At 40.8% G+C, this 23,871-nt stretch overlaps 1 protein-coding gene across 1 annotated transcript; it reads right to left on the bottom strand.

Moving 5' to 3' along the window:
• Positions 1 to 7,814: 7,814 nt before the first annotated feature.
• On the bottom strand, positions 7,815 to 16,700 carry fzd4 (frizzled class receptor 4). The gene is made up of 6 exons (XM_084559503.1): positions 16,128 to 16,700; positions 13,347 to 13,484; positions 12,792 to 13,178; positions 12,460 to 12,605; positions 11,653 to 11,900; positions 7,815 to 11,495 (listed from the first exon to the last, which is right to left on the bottom strand). The coding sequence occupies exons 1-6, from the start codon at positions 16,389 to 16,391 to the stop codon at positions 11,077 to 11,079; spliced, it is 1,602 nt and encodes a 533-aa protein (XP_084415629.1). The 5' UTR covers positions 16,392 to 16,700; the 3' UTR covers positions 7,815 to 11,076.
• Positions 16,701 to 23,871: the final 7,171 nt, after the last annotated feature.

Below are 23,871 nucleotides of genomic sequence, written 5' to 3'. Positions count from 1 at the left end.
TTATATTTCATGAGAGTCTGCATGAGCTTTGTATTCAGTTGATAGTATATGTGGATTACATTTAGGAGTGCATACCTAGCAATATAAGAATTTGTCAGTTTGTCAGTCTGTCTCTCTTTCATGGTATAAGTGCTTCTATATGTGAGTGTGCATCTGCATATACATTATGTATGGTTTTCTTTTTTTTTCTTTTTTTTTGGCCTTGGGGTGGGTAGGTAGGGTTGATTTGTTGTTGTATGTTCACTGTTCTGTAACCTTGAAAATGAATATAAATAAAGTTCTCAAAAAAAAAGAGAGAAGGAGGAACGAGATAAACATATCTGTCTTAGATACATACATCTGACTAAAGCGTACACGTAGAATCTGATTACCCAGCAGTAGTGAAAAAAACACTAAACTTTGTTCTGGATTCAGGCTTTGATGCTCAAACCTTCACATATACTTTCACAATTAGCACTGCAACAAATGATTATTTCTTAAAGTGACTAATCTGTTCATCAGTTTTTCAACTCATAAATTAATCTATGGATTACTGTCGCAATTAATGTGTCAATTAGTTCACAGTTCTACAGCCTCACATTCAAAATAAAATAGATTACTGTTTTTCACAAACACATTTTAAACTTTTAGTTAATGATTCTATTCAACAAAAGTTCTGACTTATTCCGTTTGTCCTAATGGAAACATGTTGTTTGCTATATTTGGTCATTCATTAACAACGACAGTGTTGACTTGGATTGATTTCAACTGGAATGCAACTGAATTATTTATGTGCAAAACTTGCTTACCCCTAGTTAGAACTTGACACTTCTTGTGTTTAGGCTTTTTTGGTCATTTTCAGCATTCCTGGGAGCAAGCCATAATGTTAACTGGGGTAAACAATGCCACATGTTGAGGTATTCCGCATAGATCAACATATTTATAACTATCATCAGTGATGTTGATGAGTTGTTGTAGCCCGAGTCACAAATTTATGCTTGCAGAGGACAAAGCTGAATGTTTATAACAACAGAAATGACTAACATATGAAAACTTACAATACTGGGATCTGTGGATGTAGTTACACAGGATGTGGCATATTCACATGGTCCAAAACAAGCATGGATTTTACCAGCAATTTAACACTTTTTGATGAGGGACTAACTAACAGAAAATGATAGCCCTCACCAATCTCTGGCTGCTTTGCTCTAGTCACACTCTCAGTCATCTTATTCAACATGAATTGTGAACTTAAAAAAATCTTATGACAATCCTGGTAATTTCAGTAGTGTTTCTGCCTCTCTTGTTATATCCCATCAAACTTCATAGATAACTCATGTTTTCTGACTGTTTACTTGCAGCTGCTGTTCATTCTCTATTTAGCTTGTAGAGCTACGGTTAGCAGTTTTATTCCGCAGTCAAACAGTGAACATTCAATTCAGGGTGTTTAATAGGCCGCCTGCACAACAAACTGTTTTACTTGTCAGAGCGGCAAAATTGCAGCTCTGTTCTATTCTGCTTTCCAGTACAAGGAAGCTGAAGCCAAAATGGTTCAGTGAGATTTAGACATCATGGTAAACAGTGAAAACCTATGAAGAATAGCATCTCCATCAAGGCAAAGAAATCAGCAACAGTGATCCACAAAATCTGTCAAAAAGACTTGTTAATTGCCTGATACATGAAGCCTAGAGCAACTACAGCACCATATTTTCATCATTTAATTTTATAGCTGTTGCTCCGGGTGAATTTGAAAGACGTTTGCATCATTAATTTCTCTAAATAACTGTAATACTGTCTGGGGCGCAGAGAGACACACTGAACAACAGAGAGCTCCTGTGATTATAGCAGCCACTCACTCTTACACAAGTATTTCTGACATGAAGCTGTTTCCTTTCTGTTACATCACTGTGCTCAATGAATACAAAACCAGCATAACTGTCACCTAGAAACAACCACCGTTTGTTTTAGTGTAATGTCTGCACCTCATTAGCATCGGTACAAAACAAAGAAAACAAGAAAAGTCATGGTGGTTCATCTGATTTGAACCACCATGACTGATTTTGAACCACCATGTTTTTCACTGGTGGTGGATCTCTATATATTTAAACTTAAAATATCCTTTTTGCATGTCTTAAAATGATCAGAATTCAACCCAAAGTACTATATATCCTGTTTTAGATCCAAACTACGCCTTACAGATTTTTTAGACAGCTTGAGTGAATCACTGTCAAAGCAATGTAAAACTACAATGCCCTTCACATAGGTTCAATTAAATGCACTTTTTTTCCTTGTTTTACCAAGTTTTCTAGCTGTTTGAAATGACTGCATGTCCCCGGGCAGTTTTTGTGACATACTTGTGACAAAATGGTTCATTGGATATGTGCCACAGATTAAAAATAAGTCTTACAAATGTCCCCAATCCTGAGCCTATATTTCGATTGGTATGATGAGTTTAAGGTTATCTCATGTGGCAGGAATTAGAGATGGATTTAACTGTTCTTTGGATGGATTTATCAGTTCTTTGTTTGAGTGGCAACGTAGTAAAGCGTCTCCCCAACACATTAGAAACCCAAAGTTAATGCAGTAGTAGACTCTCCTCTTAACCATGATTATTACACTGACCATGCAAGAACAGGATTCACAATTACACTGCATTCTTATTCTTAAATGTAAGAGACTCCTCCGGCAACATGTGTTTATTAGTCATGTGGTCTATAAACATTAAAGAATCATAGACGCTATCACTTTTTACCCTGCAGTCCTCTCCTCCTCTACTGTCAGTGTCTTTCCTTGTATTCCGTCTGCTTTTCTGTTTCCTATCTGATGACATTTAGTTTGTTGCTCTGTGTGGCTTTGTGTGTGTGTTTTTTTATGTGTCTGTGCACAGCATGTTCGTGCCACTTAATTTCCATATCTGTATGACGGGAGGAGCTTTAGTGTGCTGGACCAGTCCTAATAAGCAAGGCACAGTGAGTCCTGGATCATAGGCTTTAGCTAATTGTCTCATTCTTATTCAGGCATCCGACAAAGTTTAAAGCTGGCAGTACAAAGTCACAGACCCATGAGAGAACAAAACAGAGAACAATTTCTAGTCTCCACTGGGAGTCCAGGGATGGTAGTAAAGATGCTCCTCAAAATCAAATACTTGCCTGTATTGCAAACAATTTTTCCATCAGTAGAAATGACATCTTTTAATTTCTAAAAGAGGAGACTTTTACAGTGTATTGGCTGACTTGAATAGAGTGCCATGGTATTTTTTGCAGTTGAAACAGCTTGCAGCTGCAGCTGCATTAGCCTTGCAAGAGGATATGACCACCGGTGACTGCCCACAAAAGGAGCTGCCCGGAGCAAACAGCAACTGGTGATGCATTTGCTGAAATTGCCCTCCGATGTCATCACAAACTGAATCATTCTGCTGCCATGAATTTCAGGCTGGGCTATTTTAATGGACGCCTTCTTTGATGCAGGCCCCGAAGGAGTCTGTGTGTGTGTGTGTGCTTCATGATGCATTAAAGGTTTACTCTTCACTAGAACAGAGGTGTGCTGGAGATAAATTGGAAAGGATATTAATAAATTATTAATTAGTCACTGTTGACTGAGTACTGTAGTAAACACTGTCTTTGGGTAACAAAGTAATAGTTACAGGTAGCGGTAGTGATGCAGTTTTCTTAGAACATTGGCGCTAACTGAATAACTTCTCGTTAGCCAGATGTAGTGTAATTGAATTTATGCATTTTTTCCTGTGTTCTAGTTAAAGAATGAAGTAACGTCATTTGAGAGTTAGCCTGAACATGTGGCTTGAAAAGGCCACTTCTGGGCATATTTGGGAAGGATTTTGGAAATTAGCATCATGTGCTTGGATGCAGTGCATTCACCAATTTATTGAGAGCCTATTGCTTCAGTTAACTACGACTAACATCAACACTAACTGCATATTCACGTCTAGTCTAATTCATCTAATGCAATACGTTGAATTCAAAGCAGGTTTAGCTGAGATATTCATTGTTACCAGAGGATGCATCCTAATAACTTTGCTGATGCCTTGACTTTTCTTGTCAATTTGAAGCCTGCACATATGGTTTTTAGTCAGATCTCTCTACACCAATTGCTTATTGTTTTCTGTTTTCTGGCACCGTGTTTGGGTCAGAGGTAAATTTCTGACCTTATGATAATCAAAGATGGAATAAAGTCAGAAACTAGAAGACGGGCAACCACAGACAAAATAAGTGGTAAAATGCATGTAGAGTGTAAGAAATCCAAGTCAGTAATGAAACAAACGGAATAATTTCTGTTTAAACTGCAAAGCAACATAATATCGAGAAAACATGACCCAGGATAATGGCACCAGCATGTGCCAGGTTTTTCTATGCCCTCTATTACTGTTCTCTGTGAGCGCAGATGCACAGAAAAAAAAAAAAAAACTAATAGGAAACAAACCCAGACAGGCTCTTGCAGATAGATTATGTTTGTATGAGTCATTTCCAGTCATTTGGTTTGCCAAACTGGCTTTCTGATTGAGGAAAACAATGGAGTCATTTATTATGTTCGGTTTGTTAGACTTTTCCCTCCATATTTAGCTCCATAACACCAGCACTCTCATTCTCAATCTCCCTTTCATTCCCCTCTGTGTACAACACTTGTCTTTACTGACATAAACTCACTTAAAAATCTCACCAATTTTATTAGAAACTTAGGTATAATATCACAAAATACCCATTTTAATGTTTTACCCAAACCAGTGTAATAGTCTCTGTGTTAAATTAAATATTTGCTTACAAACTGTGCTTAACTGAAATCTTCACCCTTTTATTAATGTAGAGTTTGGTAATGTCATCATTTCCAGTGCAGCTAAAGAAATTTGTCCTATGCAGTGACATAAAACAAAAAGCAACAACAAAAGCAGCAAAATGTGTAGACATAGATATATGAAGGAGCATCATTTAAAGGTTTTTGAGTAAGTTTAAATGCTTCCATCTTGGTATGCAACTACAAAACTTGAGTGCATATAGATATTAATGTAGTAAATATCTACAGCTAAATGGTTGTTCTCAGGGTTTAGGCTTGTCCTCTGTGCTGCCAGCAGAGATGAAGATGTCTGAACCACAGATTTTCTAGCAGTCATGGTAGTGTGTTGTATTTATCTGGTCAGTTTGTGACTTTAATTTCTGATTTACCCCAATGAGCCGAGAAGAGCTGCCACAGAGAGCGGTCTGTGAGATGTGTTGTTCTGGACAAAGAGTGACATCTAGTGGTGATAAAAGGAAAGGACCGTTATTTTAGGGCTTGATGACAGCAGTGCAGCTATGAGATATTATATGTGACTTTAGTGACCCTATATATCATATATATATATATATATATATATATATATATATATATATATATATATATATATATATAGTGCACAACGACTATGAAGTTCAGCTCATTGTGTTTTCTAAATCCCACACAGCATCAGACACTGAAGCCTTTCTTTACCTGCATGTTCTAAATACTGCTGTGTTTCATAGCTTTTGAACTTTTTCCTTATGACCAGTTCCAACATCCAAACATAAAGACCGATGTACTGTACAAAGTTACAAACAGTGACTTTTATTTATTTTGATGTTTTCAAATATCTAACCTTACCTAAAGCGTAGATCTTTGTCTGCCATAAAATAAATTCAATAGTTCTCCCTCCCTGCCGTGTATAAAGAGCTCTCTGTTTCAGCTTGATGGCCAGTAATTCTCCAATCTCTCACTTGGCCAGGCTTTTGGTTTTCAGTCTCAACTCGTTAGCATGCTTGGCCTGAGAACCGGGATTTACAAATCCTTCTTGCACCGAGTTGGCTCCTGGGCCAGGCCAACTACGTCACCCAGAATCCCCAGTGGTGGCCATTACTCAAAACTATTCATACAGCATTGACGCGGAACAGAATGGGAAAATGATTTCAACATTGCTGAGAGGGAACAGCTGCAGCAATCTGCTGCTGGACGATGACAGATTTCCTTTTCTCCCTTCCTCTAACTCCCTTTCACTCTTCTCGTTTTCTTCTTTATTTTTGTCTCTTTCGTTTCCTTTTTATTTCACTTCTTGTCTTTCACTTGATTTGCCTCTGTCTCTAGGTCCTCACAGAACAGTGCATTAAAACATAGAGCGCACACACACTGCAACACACAAGGGAACAACACATTCCCAAGAATATTATTCCAAGGAATTTTAATGGGCGCCTTTCATATTTCAGCTTTTTTTCAAAAATCCTAACATGCTGTTCACTAACATAGTGGAACAAAGTGCGTGTGCTACTCTGTGTCATGACTGTGTGTTTATACAGTATGCACTGATTTGGTCCAAATGTCACCACGAGAGCGGATATCCAGAGGATACGCTGCGAACGCTGTCATTTGTGTGCAAGAATTACAGTTAGATGTGCAGTTTTCTGTTATTTTAAGGTCGGAAAATCGGTGTTTAGGCTGAGCTGTTAGCTGTTAAAGATGCATGTGTGTGACAAGTTAGTGTATCTCTAAATAACCACAGAGAAACTGGTGCCAAGGCGTAGAAGCCTGGAGATTAAATGACCTGTGACATTATCTGAAAAAAAAAAAAAATAACTGGGAATGCACACTAAATACACACATACAGTATACCCACAAAACAAAAACCACCATTTACGGTATGAATGTGAGAGACTCCTCCTGTTTCTGTGCTGTGTGAACGGTGCTTTCTGAACATGCCTGCCTTTGCGTGTTCTCAGGCTTTGTGTGTGTGTGTGTGTGTGTGTGTGTGTGTGTGTGTTAGTGGAGCCACATCTGGAAACAGTAGAACAGTAGATGCTGTCACTTTCCTTCTACCTCAGGCTTTTTGAGTGTGTTCTTAAACAAACACTCAATTCACTCACAGTAAATTACAGGAAGGCAATCCGAGCTGCAGATTTAGATATTTGGACTCTCGATCGTTTGCTGACACACACACGCATGCACTTCAACATACCCAGAATTAATCCATTTGCCCAGATGCAATTTTCCTGCCTCTCTGGTGAGTTGCAGCCAAACTTTTGTTTGTAAGAGTAATTGTAAAAACCAAATTACGCCTCATTTTGAAGTCTGTGCTCTGTAAATTTGTGTGAGTGGAGTTCAGTGCTGTTTGATAAGATGTGATTGATGGTGCAGTAAGGTTTACACAGCATAATCACCATGTGGATTCAAAACAAATTCAGTGGTTGTAGAGGGTTTCTTATTCTAAACCAGAGTAACTGTTAAGAAGAGATCAAAACAGAGTCAGTGTAGATCCGCAGAGTTAATACAGTTACTGTATGAGGCTGCAAGTTTAAGAGCGGCTAATGAGAAAACACCAATTTTAATTTGTCTAATCAGGCAAGAGGTGGCAGCATTGTTCAACCCAGTAAATGAGCACACTTCCTTAACACATTCATTCATCCACTGAGGTCATTTTCTGTAATCTTAATGGCCTTGTAGTGTCTTCTTGGAGGCAGATGTCTATGTTATTGACAATGTATTTCTAGGATTAGCAACTGATTTTGGAAATCAGTATTTCAAGACTTTCCAATGTAGATTTTTATGTTGATTGGGAAAAACAAGACATTCAAAGATCTTAACTTTAACTTTGGCAAACTGTAAAGATAATGTTTTAGTATTTTGTGTTTGCAAACACCAAAATTCACAGTGCACATGCACACTTGTATGTTCAGTATATAAACACACAATCAAATCAGAATATTGGAAACCAAAAAGTTTTTATTCATCTTCTTCTGATACAAAAGTGTCATTTAAATAACAAGTTTTAAAAAAATGTTATCACTTTTTTTTACAAGGATAAATTAGCAATCTCATTATAATACATTGATGTCAAGAGTTTCCTACAAGCGGAGACCTTAAAGGCTGCGATCGGTGGTTGCTGAACAGACCTCAGCTGCGACCATTCATATCTGGGTTTCTCAAAGGCATTTACAAATCTATATTACCAGTGGTTCTCAATCTTCATTAAGCATGGCACACACAGACACTCGCTGCGTGTCAAGGCACATCATGTGATTGTTTGGAAACGCCAACTGAAGCTAAGCGTGGTCATGAGAGAGAGGCCAGCCAAAACACTAAGACGGTTAAAGGGGAAAGCTGCATTAGCTCAGAGGAGAGGCAGTCAGAGGTTAATTTAATTCACTTTGAGTGAGTGTAATGTTTGTTTGGCCTTGGAAATTTAAGTGTGCCATGGTATGCTTGTCTGAGATTTTTTGTTCAGGGTTCTAGGTTTCACCAGAACCACTAAAAGTATCTTTGAAAGCAAACAGGGTTATAAATTCCTATCTCATTGTAATCGTTAAGCTAAAAAAAAGATTGTACAGACTGTGTGCGGCACTGTCTGAGTACATATGACACACAAGAGGACAAAAACACAAATTTCAGTCACTCAGATTATTCAAGACTCCAACATAGAAGACGTAATGTGATACACATGTATTACACGTACGAAGACTCACTGAGACTTAAGAGCTCTGTTAGATTGTCAGGCAAATATGTGGTACCCAATTTCAGAATTTTGTAGCAAATGCAGCAGAGAGACGGGATGAGTCCAGAAACTGCTAGATCAATTAAGAATTAAAATGTAATGTAGGAGACAATTAAAGGAATCCATCTGTGAAATTTAAATTTGCAATCCACAGTGATGTACAAAAATCTCTTCCAGGGAGGGCTTGATTGTCTGGGAAATGAGCCTTAAATGCATCAGACAAAGTCAAAAAGACACCGGCTGGCGGGACACCAATGAGAGCATGATGTTAACTAACAGTATCAGTTTCATTTTTCTGTGATGGCGTTAGAAAGAAAAAAAATAATACATGAACATACAGAAAAGAAAAAGAAGGTCTGACAGATATGCTCTCTTGTTACTGGTGGCGCTTTACTCATTATAGTGGTCATAGATTGGTGTTTCCAAACACTGAATCAGAGCCAGGTTCAGCCAGGAGCCAATCTGGGATTACATGGAGAGACACTGTCTATGTTTACATGGACACCAGTACTTCTCTAATAATCACAATAAAAATCCCTCATGTAACCATCTCATGTAACCAGACTTGTCATTTTCAATCTCATTGAGAGAGGTGGTGGAAACCATTGACAAGCCGTTGAAGAGGAAAATATGAGTGTTTCATAACCATGTAAACTCTTGATTCAATCGTTTCTCTCTGCTTGGAAGGAAAACATTCTTTCTGTGCAAAATCTCAGGAGGGGCCGAGTAGACATGACAGAAGCAAAACAACACGTGTTTTGAAAGAACAATGCAGTAATTAATGTAGGCAGTGCAGATGAAAACGTAGGTCTGTTTCAGGCCTTATCTTTTTTTAAGCATTCAGTGGTAATAAAATTGGGGAAAACCTTCTTGCCGGTAAAGGTTCTTAATCATCCAGGTCATGTTATATATAAAAAACGAAGCTAAAACAAAATCAGCAGGACTTGTTGGGTTGTCTTGAAGACGTTTTGCAAATCATTCATGCTTTTTAAGTCACGAACACTAGTTCGGTTCAGTTGCCTTTGTTCTAGCTTTGTTTTGGACTTGTTCTCCTCTTGCTACATTTGTAGCATATTCAATGGACAGGGTAGAACCACTTTATACATGTAAAACAAAATTCAATTCTGATTTTTTGGAGCATGTAAACACATACTGTGTGTCTCATCAGAGCTATACAAGTTCTCTAAGATGTTTGGAACAACTTACCTGCCCAGTACAGTAAAACTGTACAAACTGGTGCTCTTTCCGAGTGTGGTCAAATATTGATTTGATTAATAATTTTTCTGTTTACTACACTATGTATCAATTTGACATGTATCAAACTATGGGTGACAGTTCAGTGCTTTGCTTTTTTCACAGAACGTTATGCACCCTACTGTCTATGACAACCTTTTACAGTTGCATAATGTGTATTTTGGCAAGTGATTGTCTAATAACCTTCAATTCTTCAACCTGCCTTGGATCCAGTGTTTGGAAAAGGGCAGGGAGAATAATTCAATTTCCTGGTAATTCAAGAGCATATATAAAGTACAGGGTTTCCAAGAAGACTGTGCATATCATTCACAAAGGCCTACATGTCCCAGACCCTTCCAAATTTATGTCTAAATAAAAGGCACCACTGGTCCTCCATCCCAGGATTCATTGTGGCATTACTATCCTCAGTCTTAATCACATTATGTCATCTTTACAACATTTGTAAGAATGTGATCATTTTTTCTGCAGCGTTTGTAAGGCATCTGACCAAACTCTCCCTGTTAATGGCTCTGTGCATATTAATGTGACACCACAGCTGTCCTGGAACACAATATCTCAACTATAGTGCATTATCACAGCTTAGAGCCGGTTCCCCCAAAAAATTCAGAGTGATAAAATGACCTGCTGTTTTGCGTTGAACAAAATGTATAATAACCACAGATGTAGAAAAATGTTCAAATTGCAGATATAAGGCAATATGTCAGATTTTAATTGCATTTCCTCTGGTATTTTGTTGTGTGGAAATTCATTTTAGCGTGGGCTCTCAAAGTGTCAGATGCTTCTGGAAAACCTCAGCCTACCCCTGTATACTATCTGCTCCAGTGTAAAAATTAAAACTTCATAAAATCCCCAAAAGACAGTTGTATGATGGTTTACTGTCTCCAGCAGGTTCAGTCTTTTCTGCTGAGGGCTCCAGACAAAAGAGAGGCAGAGAGGTAGGCGCGGTGCTACACAGCTTATTGAGCTCTTGTCTGCATATTGATGCTTCTCTTCTGCCTTTTCTGTCTCTCTTTTTCTTCATTTCTTTGCTTTCTCCACCTGCCTGGGCAAAGGAATCCTAACAGAGGTAGAGAGGCTTCTGTTGCCACTGATGTTTGACTCAGTCCTCTTCTCTCCTCCTCTCCCCCGTTAGAGGTACAGAGTCAGGGACTGTCAGGGAGCTTTTGTGACGCCGTAGCATCTAGTCGCTTCTTTCAGAAAGTCCTGCTACATTGCCGCATGACATTTTTTAATCTCCCTCACATCTCTCGACCCTCTCCGTCCTTCGTTTAGCAGAGTTTCTGTACGTGAGAGAGAAGCAAGTACAACTCCATTACTGTCCAGTTTCTCTTTCTTTGTCCTCACACCACTGTCTCATTGCCTTTCCCTGGTTTGATCCAGCCCTCGCCCGGTGCCCTCTTGCCGCCTCGGCTCGCCCGGCTGTCTCTGAGTAGGCGGGCTGAGCAGCGCTGCCAGGTGTGGAGGGTTTTCACTGACCAGATCCACATGCCTGATGTGATGCCAACGAGCAGTGACATGAAGATTCGAAGCATCTCCGACGCCACATAAGAGTCCTGGGTGCTGGCCCTGAACTGCCCCCAGTGAGAGAGCTGGTAGAAGTAACAGCCGATGACGGTGGATGCCGGGACTGTGTAAAGAACAGAAAACACTCCGATCTTCACCATTAAGCGCTCCAGCTTGTCTGTTTTGGCACCGTCCTTCTGCAGATTGGAACGGATCTTGAAAAGAGCCACAAGGCCTGCACAGATGAACAGAGTGCCTGAGGAGAAGAGAAAAAATGTCATGTCAGGACAATCAGATAGAATCAGATAATGAAAACAGAGTTTGTCCATGTCAAATATGTGATGACGGTGTAAAGCAGTAGATATAAGCCACAGAAAGTGTCAGAATTCCCACATTAATTGGGCTGTAATTACCTATGAGGAGGTATGTGGCCAGGGGGGCCACCACGAAGCCCGTGAGTGCCTCCTGCTGCTGGTTGCCGACGTAACACAGCCCAGTCAGGTCGTCTGCATCCACCAGCCTCATGATGAGGATGACGATGGTTTTGACAGCTGGGATGGCCCAGGCCGCGATGTGGAAGTAGGAGCTGTGCATTTCGATCGCCTCGTGGCCCCACTTCAGTCCAGCAGCCAAGAACCAGGTGAGGGTGAGGATCACCCACCTGGTGGAGTGAGATGAACAAGAATATCCATCTCATTTCTGTAACGGCTCAAAAGATTTCCAGGAAACAGATGCTGAGACAAACAAAACCTTGTCTGTTATGATTTCATAGTAAAATCATGTGGACATGTGCCTCAGTTGTAATTAGGTTATCATGACACAGTTTACATAATGGAGCATTGTAATCATATTTTTGGAGAGTGGAGTTCTTGACTTGTAACTTTTCCAAGTGGGTAAGAGTGAAAACAAACAGGAAAACAAGAGTTAAGTGAAAAAGAGAGAAGAGCTGTGACACCACTGTACTTCCACTGCAACTTTAGTGCTGCAGACATTTAAAAATGGCACTTCTACCTTTTGTATGCAGGAAAAATGAATCCAACTAGTACAAAGGTTGTGAGACAGAACAGTTAGATATTAAAGAAAACAGGATGCAAGTCTCGTGTTCCAATTGTTCCCGCAAAGGCCATTCATAACCGCTGATGACAATGGTCACAGTGGGACAAAGAGGTGAAGGATTGATATGTTGAAAAGTGTGTGTGGCTGCATTTGTTTGTTCTCACCAAAGTGACGAGGCCATGCCAAAGAAATAGAGGAGGAGGAAGACGATGGCACAGCCGGTGCTCTTTAATCCTTCTTGAACCAGAATTGGCACGGCTGCGGCATCCAGGTCACAGGAAACACGTTCTCTCCCGAGAGTCAGTCGTACCTGGAAAAACACACAAAAGAACGTAAATGGAAATGAGGCGTGGCTGCACTAGAGTAATGTCAGAAATTACAAAAAGAAGCATCAGCTTTCTTGCTTAATACAACCATGCAAGCTGTACATTCAGATATGAAATTCATTCTCTCCAACAGCTTCAATGGGATGATATAACACTGAATGTCTACTTACCAGGTAGGCAACACTGTACAGATTACAGCACATGGAGAGAAAGATGATGGGCCTTTCAGGGTAGGAGAAGCGCTGCGAATCCAAGAGAAAGGTCAGGACCGTCAGAGTGGTTGACAGGAAGCACAGCACAGCCCACACCGCCATCCAGGCATCTGTGAAGACTTTGGCCCCTCGCCGATAGAGTCCGCTGTCGTATCCACACTGGAGAGCGCAGCTTTCGGTCTGCTTGAGCCAGGTATACTGGTCGGGAGCAGATCCCAGGGCCTGACACTCCTCCTGGTGGGGAGGATGACGGACAGGCTGATAGGGAGGGTCCTCATCACCTGGACCCTCCATGCACATGTGGTTGTGGTCATTTTGTGGTGGGAAGAGGCTGCAGTTAAGCACCTGGAGAGGAAACATGGTGAGAAAGGATGTTTCAGTTGCTCCTTTCATCTGTGATCCATTTAACTAAATGAATGCATTTCTTTTACCATATATCACATTTTCTATATCCCTCAACAATATCCTGAAGTTGGGTTTGTTAGAGGATGTTTACGTGATGATGTGACTCACCTCAGGCCATATGAAGCCAAACTCGTGGAGCACAGGCAGGCACTTTCTCTTGACAGACAAGCACATGCTCCCACATGGGCCGATGGGGATAGGGACCTTGTCTGTGCACATTGGCACATAAACCGAGCATAGGAAGAACTGAAAAATAGAGAGTACAAGTTTAACATTTTGCAAATTCCTGCACACCATACAGGTTTTGAGAGAAGAGGCAACATTACGAAAGTCATAAATGAGCTTAGACCGATGATACTGCTGCTGAATGGTGAGTAATGTGCGGCATTTATTTTTTCTGGATGACTGACGTAAGGGGGTGAAACTGAATACATTTTGTTTAGTTAAGAATTAAACAACATTGTGTTTAATTGCAATGACTTTTTATTCAGTTCAGTTAAAATAAACTGTGAAGCAGGAGACGAACTGTGACCGTGCTGTGGGAACCCTGTGGGCCTTTCTGTATGTTACAACAGGATTACAACCTGTAGATGGCTCTTCCATCTACTTGCATATACCTCTCACTGTCCCAGTACTTTCAATACATTTCATCAGCCCTTCCATTGCTGGGTTTCTGTTTTAATAAGAAACTCCATGTCTTGAGTCAAGTCAGCCAATACTAACCTGCTCCAAGGTTACACATACAACTCTGCATCTTTAAAAACAATCTGCAGACTTAACAACACTGAGGGCATGTGCCATGTAATGCTGCATAATCCCCCTAATCCAAGGCTCAGTTTTCCCCGTCCCATGGCAATGATTTTGAAATAGATATCTAAGTCTGGGTTATAAAGATAGTCTGGAGTCACATTTGACTGTCGAGGTGGTGGTGATGTGAGTGGAGAAAGTACTCTGAGGTTACAGGAGGCAGCAATTTTAAGCGATTTCACGTGTTTACTGTCAAATCTGTTTAAAGCCCGGGTGTAAAATTGTACCAGGCTCACGATATGAAAACACATAGAGGCAGAAAGTGCATTTCCCTCAGCTGCCTTGAGATAAATGAAATAAACACTAGCTCCGGGCACTTGGACTGACTGATAGTTAAAAAATGTGTTGGGAGTTAAAGGTCTTGCTGGTATTTTTCATTTCCAAAATGCCAAAACACGAATTGGGCCAGAATAAGAAGTAATGTTATGGGCCTGCAGCCTTGATATCCAATGATAGACAAATCCCAGCCTGAAATCGGCCCTTGGACGGGGCCCAAATGAAACATGAGCCCAAGAAGGGTGTCAAGGTTGGGAAATAAATACACAGGGAGATGTTATACAACTCATACTGTTATTTCCAAAGTAAACTTAAAAATGTTGGGATATAAAAACTACAAAAATAATAGAAAGAACTTAATGCTTCTGTTCTGTTGCAGTTTGATAATATCACCAAAGAGATTTGTCTTTTGATCATAATTGCGATTTGGGACGTGGTGCATCTTTGTCTCTTTTAATTGAGTAGACGCCCAATCTAGAATACAGTATTTTAGTAAGTAAGTTTAGTTTAAGTAAGTTTCCCACCATAAATACAGAAATGCACCATAAACTTGTTGTTGAATAATTTGTGACTTGATTAAATAAATGTCTACAAATGATCATGCATGTGAGTCTAAAGTTCATTAAAGAAGAAGATATTAAATTTTATGCAGTGCAATTTCTGACATTTCTCATAGTGAGCTGTGCTTACTCAACTGGTGACAGTAATGTAACACATTCTGGGTGTTTTCCCAGACCGTTGGTAACTTGAGCGCTGTCACTTCACTGGTAAAAGCTGCTCCAGTTACCAGTCAGGAAGCCTCCCATTAGAGCAAATGTTAGGCGATAGTGTTTCTCATTCCCCTCTCTCCCTCTTTAACGTGTGTGTGAGAAAGAAGTTTATGCTGCAGTTGCTTCTTGTTCTGTCTAGTTTTCTCTCGCACGCGCTGTATTAATTTAACATGTCAAAATATGTTTTACTCTTATTTCCAAGCTTGCAAAACTTTCATAAAAAGCACATTTAGGCAGAACAGTGAACTCTTCTGGCATTTGATGATTCAAAAGAGCGCTTTGGGAGGTTTATGTCTGATGTCTAGGCATGCTTGTATGTGTGTGAAAATAAGTATGTCTAAATTACAAGAATTCATGCAGTTTCAGAAAAAGAAAACACCATTCATCCACATTAAACTGGGTATCTCCACAAACATCCTCCCTTTCTCGGTGCTCACTCCAATCATGATCTAAAGTAAAAGAGACACACAAGGGATCTAATTTTTTTCTTACATGGTGCATGAGTCAAACAAGCAGCATTTGTTTTAGGACACTGAGGGCACCATTGTTACCAAGTACAGTTCAGTGTATAGCAGTGAAGATTCAGCTGTTGCTGTGCGATGCATGAACTCAGAATGTCAACAGACAGAGGGGGCATTTTCAATGAAATTAGCATGATAGCCTTGCACAACAGAAAAGAAGGAAGGAAGGAAGGAAGGAAGGCAGGCAGGCAGGCAGGCAGGCAAGCAGGGGACCCCCTCCGTTTATTTTAACTCCACGAGACTCAACCTATAGCTATTATGCTCCTCTTTATCACTGGCACCATCAGTCTGAACAGCTCCCTGAATATAGTCAGTTGTTGCTGGTAACTCCCTGTCATGTGCTCTGGGACCTCTCTTTGCCTCTCTGTGCGCACACAAATATAGCAGACATTTATAGACTCAGATCACTGTCCCTAAATTTGCGCCCGAATGTAACACCACTTGTAATAACATACTGGGTATTCTGTACTTTCTTGTAATGCCAATGCGCGCTGGCTGCCCCCCTGGTCTATTACCTTGAGTTGACTGGAGCAGCCGTACTGGATGAGCGGCGTGAACGTGGTCAGCTGCAGCTCCGCGTCCGACTGCAGCACGTTGCCGACCAGATTGGGCATCTTGGTGACATTGTAGCCCAGACCCTGGCACATGCTGATCCGGATCGGGTCGCAGGTCATCTCCTCCACCTCGTCGCCGAAAGCCTTGACCACGCAGACCGGACGGAGCAATCCGGACAAGAAGAGCAGGGCTACCCCGGTGAGCGACACCATCATCCCGGGCATGGTCACTCCGTTACCCTCTGTAGATATTGGCACGGTGTTTCACTCCTCAAACACACACTCACACAATCAGGTTGGGTCGCCCTGGAAACCACAGCGCTGTTTATAGTCCAGCAGTAGCTACTGGAGCGCATGTAGTCCGTGTGTTCAGGAGGCTGTCCCACTCCGAGCCATTCAATACATTGGAATATCCAGAAAGCAGCAGTGAATCCTTGCAGGATACGTGCGTAATCAGGAGGGTGTCTTCTCAGTTAAAATAAATGATGCAAAACGCAAACATTCTGATAAATCCCGATATCCTCCTTATGTTGCTTTACGTTATTTCCGTGTGTATGTGGGGAAAAAGACAGACAGCGGGTCTGGTTTTGCGCCTAGTGCCTGGGAGCGTCCAGCACTCAACTTTATTGTGTCTGTGAGGGGAGACTGTTTTTCGCCCCGTCCAGAGAAGAGCCAACCAATCCATGTGCGGGAGCTGGGTTTCCCTGACCAACCCCTGGCCAGGAGGCGGGATCGGAGAGAAAAATAGAAGAGCGAATCTCATCTACTCCCCTCACCCGCTATTTTCTCCCCCTTTCTGCTTTCCTTCAGCATTTTGCCTTATCCTGCCTCCTTTTCCTTTCTTATTCTCTCCTCTCTTCAGTAAGCATTCCCCCTAATTCTGACAATATCCAGAACCTGTATTTGCACCAGCGGATGTGGCTTAAATATATTTTCAGTGGCTTTAATTTTAGAAAACATGTGAAAAGTGCACTTTTTGCCTTGTGCATGTGTGTGTGTGTCTTTTCATTTTATATTCAAAGTCCCTAATGGTCTTTTAAGGCCGTCTGGAACTTCACCACAGGTTCCACTCCCCTCCTCTAAAGGCCCGTCAGCTCTAAGCACTCATGACATTGTAATTGAAAGTAGGGCCTTAAGTGATGCTGAAGCATTGGAAATCTGTTTTGCATTGCAATGAATGCACATACTGGACAGGTTTTGTTTGCTTGTGGCACCCTGGGAGAAGGTTTCTCTTTTTACAGCATGAAACTAGCAGTGAAGAGTGTTGTTTTGGCTTCTCACTGTTGTAAGTGGACTCGGGTCAGAAAGGGCTTGGATTTGCTGCAAATATTTTGGAAGACAGAAAGCTTGAGGAATACTTGATTAGCGTTTTTTTTTAAGCAATTTGTACGATTCAGAGACTCCTAAAGCTTTTGCCAGGTGCAATCAAACTCACCCTAAGAACTCAGCAGATCTTTTCCAGTAACTTCCTGAATATATTTAGATGTTTCCTTTCTTAGATTAAGTTTCAAATGAGATGAAACCTCAGACTAACTAGTAAGAAGAATTGTATTTTCATCTTGTGAAATGATGTCCACACTGCAAGTATTATTTGCTTAAGTTTCTCGTGTTGACCCATTGATACAACTGAATACACACACTGTGTCATGCACGCAAACTAAAATAGAACAGAAGTTCATTCTGACCTTAGAATCTGTGCCTTTTTTTTTTATCTCAAACCTAATCTGTTATCTGCTGACACAAACAAACATGACCAAGCAACAAAGGAAAGAAGGAGGCAGAATACACCATTGCCATTCAAACATTACATTAGCTTTTATAACATGTGAATTCTTCTAAAATGAAAACCCTGAAATGTTTTGTTGACTGCTCTCATTGTGCTGCTGTGTTCTCCCTCCTGGATTATGCTGTGACGTATGGATGAATCCAGTGTGACAATTGATTGGCAGCAGCAATGACCTCTCCGCCCAGCCACCCCCAACTCACCCCCCCAACACACACTTCTCCTGGCACACACACATTCACACATATTCGCATACACCCCACCCCCCTCTGCTGCTGCTCTTCGGCTGAACCTGGGGTCAAGACCTGAAGTAATTAGCACTGAGCTGAAACAATAGAGTGCGCCTTAGAGCTGATGGTTATCAGGGGAGTGGTGTGTGTGCAAAAGAAAGAAGTGAATGGATGAGAAATGAAGTTGAAAGTTGTGACCAAACATTAGGGCTAAAAGTGAAAGAATATTTTGAACTAAATGCATAGGAAACAACAGTGAGAGCAGAGAGAAACTGAGCGTTTGGTTAGGAGTTGCAGTAGCACATCATCAGCAGACTCCGTCCCCACTGCTTACTTTCACAGTAGAGTGTGAATAGCAGGGGTGAGCAGACAACTTGTTGGAACTGACAGACTAATGACCGTCACACTGAGCATATAATGACCACAGTTACTCTTCAAGCCGTAAAACCGCTGAGTTAACAATAACAGAACAAACCCCTGCATTACAATTTAGCAGCCTCTAGGATTTACCCACATTTAACATTGAAGATCTATAAATATTAATAAAGCATGAGAAGTACATGAGACGTCTTCTTGTTCTGTTCATTTCTGGTTGCTCATAATAAATGATTTTAGCTCTTTGATGTTGGTTTTCTTGAATCCGCACGGAGGGTATTTTCTGACCATTCTACTTCTGTGCACAAACCACTTTCAGACCAAACCGGCAATCAGCTGCAGAGGGAAATAAGGTTGCCAATATTTGGGTTAGCCCAAGCATAACATAAACATTTGCACTGACTAGTTAATTGATGGTGACTGTATGGAAAATAGCATTTGAAGGGTGCAGAGGCGGGCCCTTGACGCAGCGAAACTCAGATCAGAATGTATTGAAAGTCTTATGGTCAAGGAATTTAAGCAGCAACTGGACCAGTTGCAATGATGGTATGTTCATACAGTTCAGCTCTATGTGTTTTTATTAGCATTGAGGCATGCTCCGTGAGCTCTGTGTATGAGTTTATTTTGCAGTCCAACAGTGCTGATTTCCACTGCTGTAGGCCAAGCAAAAATAGTCAGGGCTTTCTAATTATCTATGCCACACAGTTTCCTCCAACACAGCGTTCATGTGATTCTTTCTGCATGTTGATGCCAACAGAAGGGACTCAGTGGTGTGGTTTTTCTTCCCAAATTACCCACCCTTGCTAACATTTTGATGGTTTAATGCTTAAGAGGCCTGGCTTTGGAAGGACATGTGCCCTGACTGGCCTGGCTTCAAACCTCCCTAAAGTCTTCATTGACTTCACTGGCACCTTTTTTACTTTTTTTTTTTTTTTTTTTTTTTTTTTTTTAGCAGTTAATATAAAATACAAATGAGGAATTAAAGTTATCCCATTAGGTAAACAAATGATGTGTAAAAATAATAAGCGAACGCTACCTTTACTGTTTAATTCAGTTAGAAAGGGAGGATCTGTGGACAAGTTAAATAAATTAACTGTATGAGTCTCTTCAGGCTCTGTTGGTATGACTGCTAATTTAAAATGCAGCAATGTGGAGTTGTAGATTTATGATTATTAATAATGTAGCGTCACTTGAGGAGAGAGCTTCTAAATTAGGCTGAGGTACTAGCGTGGGCAGGACACCTGCATCTGTCCATAATGATTTAATACCAGCTGATCAGAATTCATTTCGAGTTTCAAGTTTTTATTTTCAACAAATTCACTTTTTTTATATAAAAGTACACAATACATGTGTCACATGCATTCATTCATCTAAATGTAGCTTGAGGCTGTCACATAAAACTGTTTGAAAAGCACTGCTAAATAAATCCACTGTTGAAAAATGATATTTTTAAAGTTACAGTGTCATAGTGCAACTCTTTATTTTAAGTATACGTTTCTCTAACATGTGGAGTGCACTGCCCCTTCTTTAAATGAATAATAAACATGTTCTAGTGGCTGCAGTGCTGCTCAGTCCAACTTGGTCTTGCTGTGGGAGTGTAACCATTCTAACCTTTCAGCTTGGCAGGCAGAGTGAAAGGCAGCACCCTGAGGACAGAAAGAGAGACACAAGTGTGTATCTGTCACCAGATAGCATCTTATGGCACGGTGCCCAATTCTGAAGCCCTTGAAGTGTGGTATTAATAGGACTGCCAACTCCTTGGAATGGTGTAAGTGTGCATAACTGCAAATGTTCTGCATACACCCGTGTAGTGCAGGAGATGTGGAGACACTTTACTTTCATGAATTTTGTATTTTAAACATCTGTGCATGTGAATGTAGGTGTTGGTGGGGGGTTGATTGTGGATGAGTGGGAGTGGGTGCTTATGTCATTATGGGGTTGGGGGAGTTTGAAAGAGAGTGGGGGGTTTCTACAGGTGATCTGTCCCCTGTGGGACTGCAGGCTCACATTACTCCTGGGTAGAGTACCATATGTATGCACAAACAGCCACACACTCTATTTAACTCTCCACCATCCCAGTCTGGTCTCCTCATTCCTTCTCTTTCTATCTTCACTCCCTCACTCCCTACCACTCTCCTTTTTATTCCATCAGTCATCCCGGAAATGTTATTAACTTAGAAAATGTTTGTGAATTTTCTGTGCCGACTTTTCACAGAAGTTGTCGACCATAAAATTCCCATAATTAGACTATGGCCATCATTGTTAAACAAGATTAACTCCATACGAACACTCTACACATCAAAATGTTCAGGGTAGCATGGTAGATGAAGTGCAGAGGAAGTGATCTGTTTAGTATTTTCAGTCACATGTAACCAAGAGGTTACAACCACAATATCGAGGCCTCAACCTGCAACAAATCCTATCCGCCAATAAAACCACCAGAATGCTGACATGACCATGCGTTTCTTTACGCCGGCCTCTGCTCATATGATTCTCTCATTTCTACATTCTATACATGTGACTGCATGTTGTCCAGAATGATGAACTATTAATTAATTAATGTGAAGCTCACTATTGGGGCCTTAATGGGTCTGTGGACTTTTTTAACACGACATCTACATCCCCATTTCTAACAGAAATGTGGAGAGGACATAACAGCCGACATAGAAAACTAGCTTTACTTGTCGGTTGACAATAATTTTTGGTCCATTTTGAAGACAAATGGAAAGAGCTGTTTGCACAGCTAACATTTTCCCTAGGTTAAACCCTGTTTTTTGTTGTTTTTTTTTATACAGAGCTTGCTGTTGCTGCATTCATGTGCTTGTACGTATACATATACGTAAAACAGAGTACTAAAATCAATGACATTTCTCAGTTCCAGCATGGACACAACTGTAAAAGTAATGAAAATGTTGATGTGAAAACATCTTATTTATGCTTCCATATCCAATCTACAAAGATCCTAAATGAATACTCAAGATCCTTAATGAGTCGGTTTTAACATGATAACAATATCATTTTCATTATTATCAATGAAATTGACAAAAACATCCTCCGTGTAGGTTATTGCTCTCAGCTTGTCAAACTACCTTGTTTGTGTGTAAACATTAAATCCCCAAACATGTGCAGGGACACAGTAACTCTACTAATGTGACTTTTCATAGAAACGTACTTTCATTGTAGCGTTCTATGTAATGAAACAACATGTGAAACATTGCAACACTTTGGTTCCTTTATATACAGTTTATTAAATGCAGAAGGTTTTGCATTATTTACCATGAAATTGCATTAGAGCTGGCATCAAGGGTTTATGCTCTAGCTCATCATGTGTCCTAAATGCTGGATAAACAGACGATAAAACTGCTGAGGACAACTTGTTGTGTTTTATGTGCTAGTTTGCCTGTGAGTGTAACACACATTAAAATCTTGTTTATAAATGATGGAAGCCCTCTTTAATGAATAAGATGATAATATCTTTGTGTCCCTGGTTGATGGAAACAAATCTCCCCAAATGACCTTTCTGTAGGGTTTGTATCCCACGTTGAACGCTTTCAATAACTTCATTATAATGAATTGATCACATGGCAGGATACTACCATGCATCAGGAAGTGCCTCTCGTCTATTCAGTTTTGATTCTATAAGGCACTTTTGAGTTGTGACTTTGGCCAAAGGCGTGCTCTGTCTGGCCTGTTTGGTGGCAACAGAGTGCTGATAGATGGTTCCTGTCCGTGTCTGTAAATCGGCCTCTTGTTGGAGAGTTAACCCCTGTAACCCTGCTCGTCTGTAACAGCAGACTCTCCTCTCACAGCCCGGGGCAGCTGATGAGCCTTTCCCAGAAATCTGACGAGCAGGTGGTAGCGGTCCAGTTGGGATGCTGATGGATGTACTTGCTTCGTAGTGTCCCCACTGCTGTATATGGCTGTGTGGGTGAGAACAAAATAAAATCACCTCTTGTCCTTCGAACATCTGCACCGCCAGCTGAATGCAGCTTCCTGTGATTACAGAAATGTCCTGTTTTAATGGATGGAAAAACATATCTGAACAGAGCGTATTAGTACAGAGGTCACCTAAGAAGGCTGGACAGGCTAGTTAAGCTGAATGTGTTTCTTTGTGCTGTGTATGCGTTTTTTGTGATCATTGTTCACAGTTAATCGGAAGGGAAATATACTGTGTAGATGCTTAAATCTGATTAAGTGGACACACAGACACACACACACACACACACACACACACATGCATGCTCCCAGAGAATTAGGGAGGAGTTCTCCTCCTCCTCCTGACCTTCTGCAGACACAGCTGTTTCTCCTCTGACTGGTGACTGGGACAAGTTTTATTAATGTGCTGTAACTAAGTAACCACATAATATGGATCTCTATAGCGCTGCTCTCAGACTGATTTATCCTCCTGCTTGCTGCATGTTCATGTGGGTGGGTGTGCACACATTCACATTTTGACTGGCCCGTATTTCACAAAAGAATATGCTTGTTCACTGAGCAGTGTTGATTTGTTACCACAAGGAGGAATAAGACACATTTGTTAAATGAAGTAACTGCAGCTCCTACATTTCCTGTAGAGGCGTGCTGTTGCTACATTATGAGTGGTTTCTGACAGCAAAGTTATCGTTTTCATTGTATGGCATTTTTTTGCATGTGTGAGCAGCCGTTACAGTTTGTATCTGTGATCCATGTAAATCGCGCGAATCCAAGATACCGAACCTTTCCACGAAAGCGTTTGTAATTGACTGGGATTACCGCTTGACAGACAATTTCTGGGAACCACTTTAGCATGAGTGTGTGTCTGTGCTTGGAATGTAATTCATTTTTGGGCTCTGCAGAACCACCATGACACCATACGATGAGAATTTTGAGCTGCCCCCTTGGCCTGCATATTGAGACTTGTGTCCTGGAAAAAAAAAAATGGTTTAAATGCTTTTGAGCATGCACGCTGGGAAGTTGGGAAAAAATATGCGATAAGAATGAGTGCGTGTGTGTGCGCTTTCTGACAACGAAGTGGAAATGTTCTGTCAACTGCTGTGTTGAAAAAGCGAAGGGCTGACATCCAACATGCAGCTGTGCATCGGGAGAGAGAAAGAGCAAATGCGAGAATGATTTACTGTGCTTAGAGAAGGGAGGTGGGCACAGTGTTTTTCCAATACAGTGGATGAGATATGTAAAGAGGAAAGAGAGAGATATCAGAGGTATAAAGTTTGATGGAGATGAGATTACTCAAAGATAGAAAAAAAGGAGAAAGCAAAGAAGAGGCTCTTTTATTTGAACTGACTGAAAGAGACATTGTTACAAAGTCCGAAATGAATCA

The sequence above is a fragment of the Chelon labrosus genome, assembly GCF_963514085.1.
Source record: "Chelon labrosus genome assembly, chromosome: 13".
Classification (NCBI taxonomy): Eukaryota; Metazoa; Chordata; class Actinopteri; order Mugiliformes; family Mugilidae; genus Chelon; species Chelon labrosus.
This window is presented reverse-complemented; position numbering and strand designations above follow the sequence as displayed.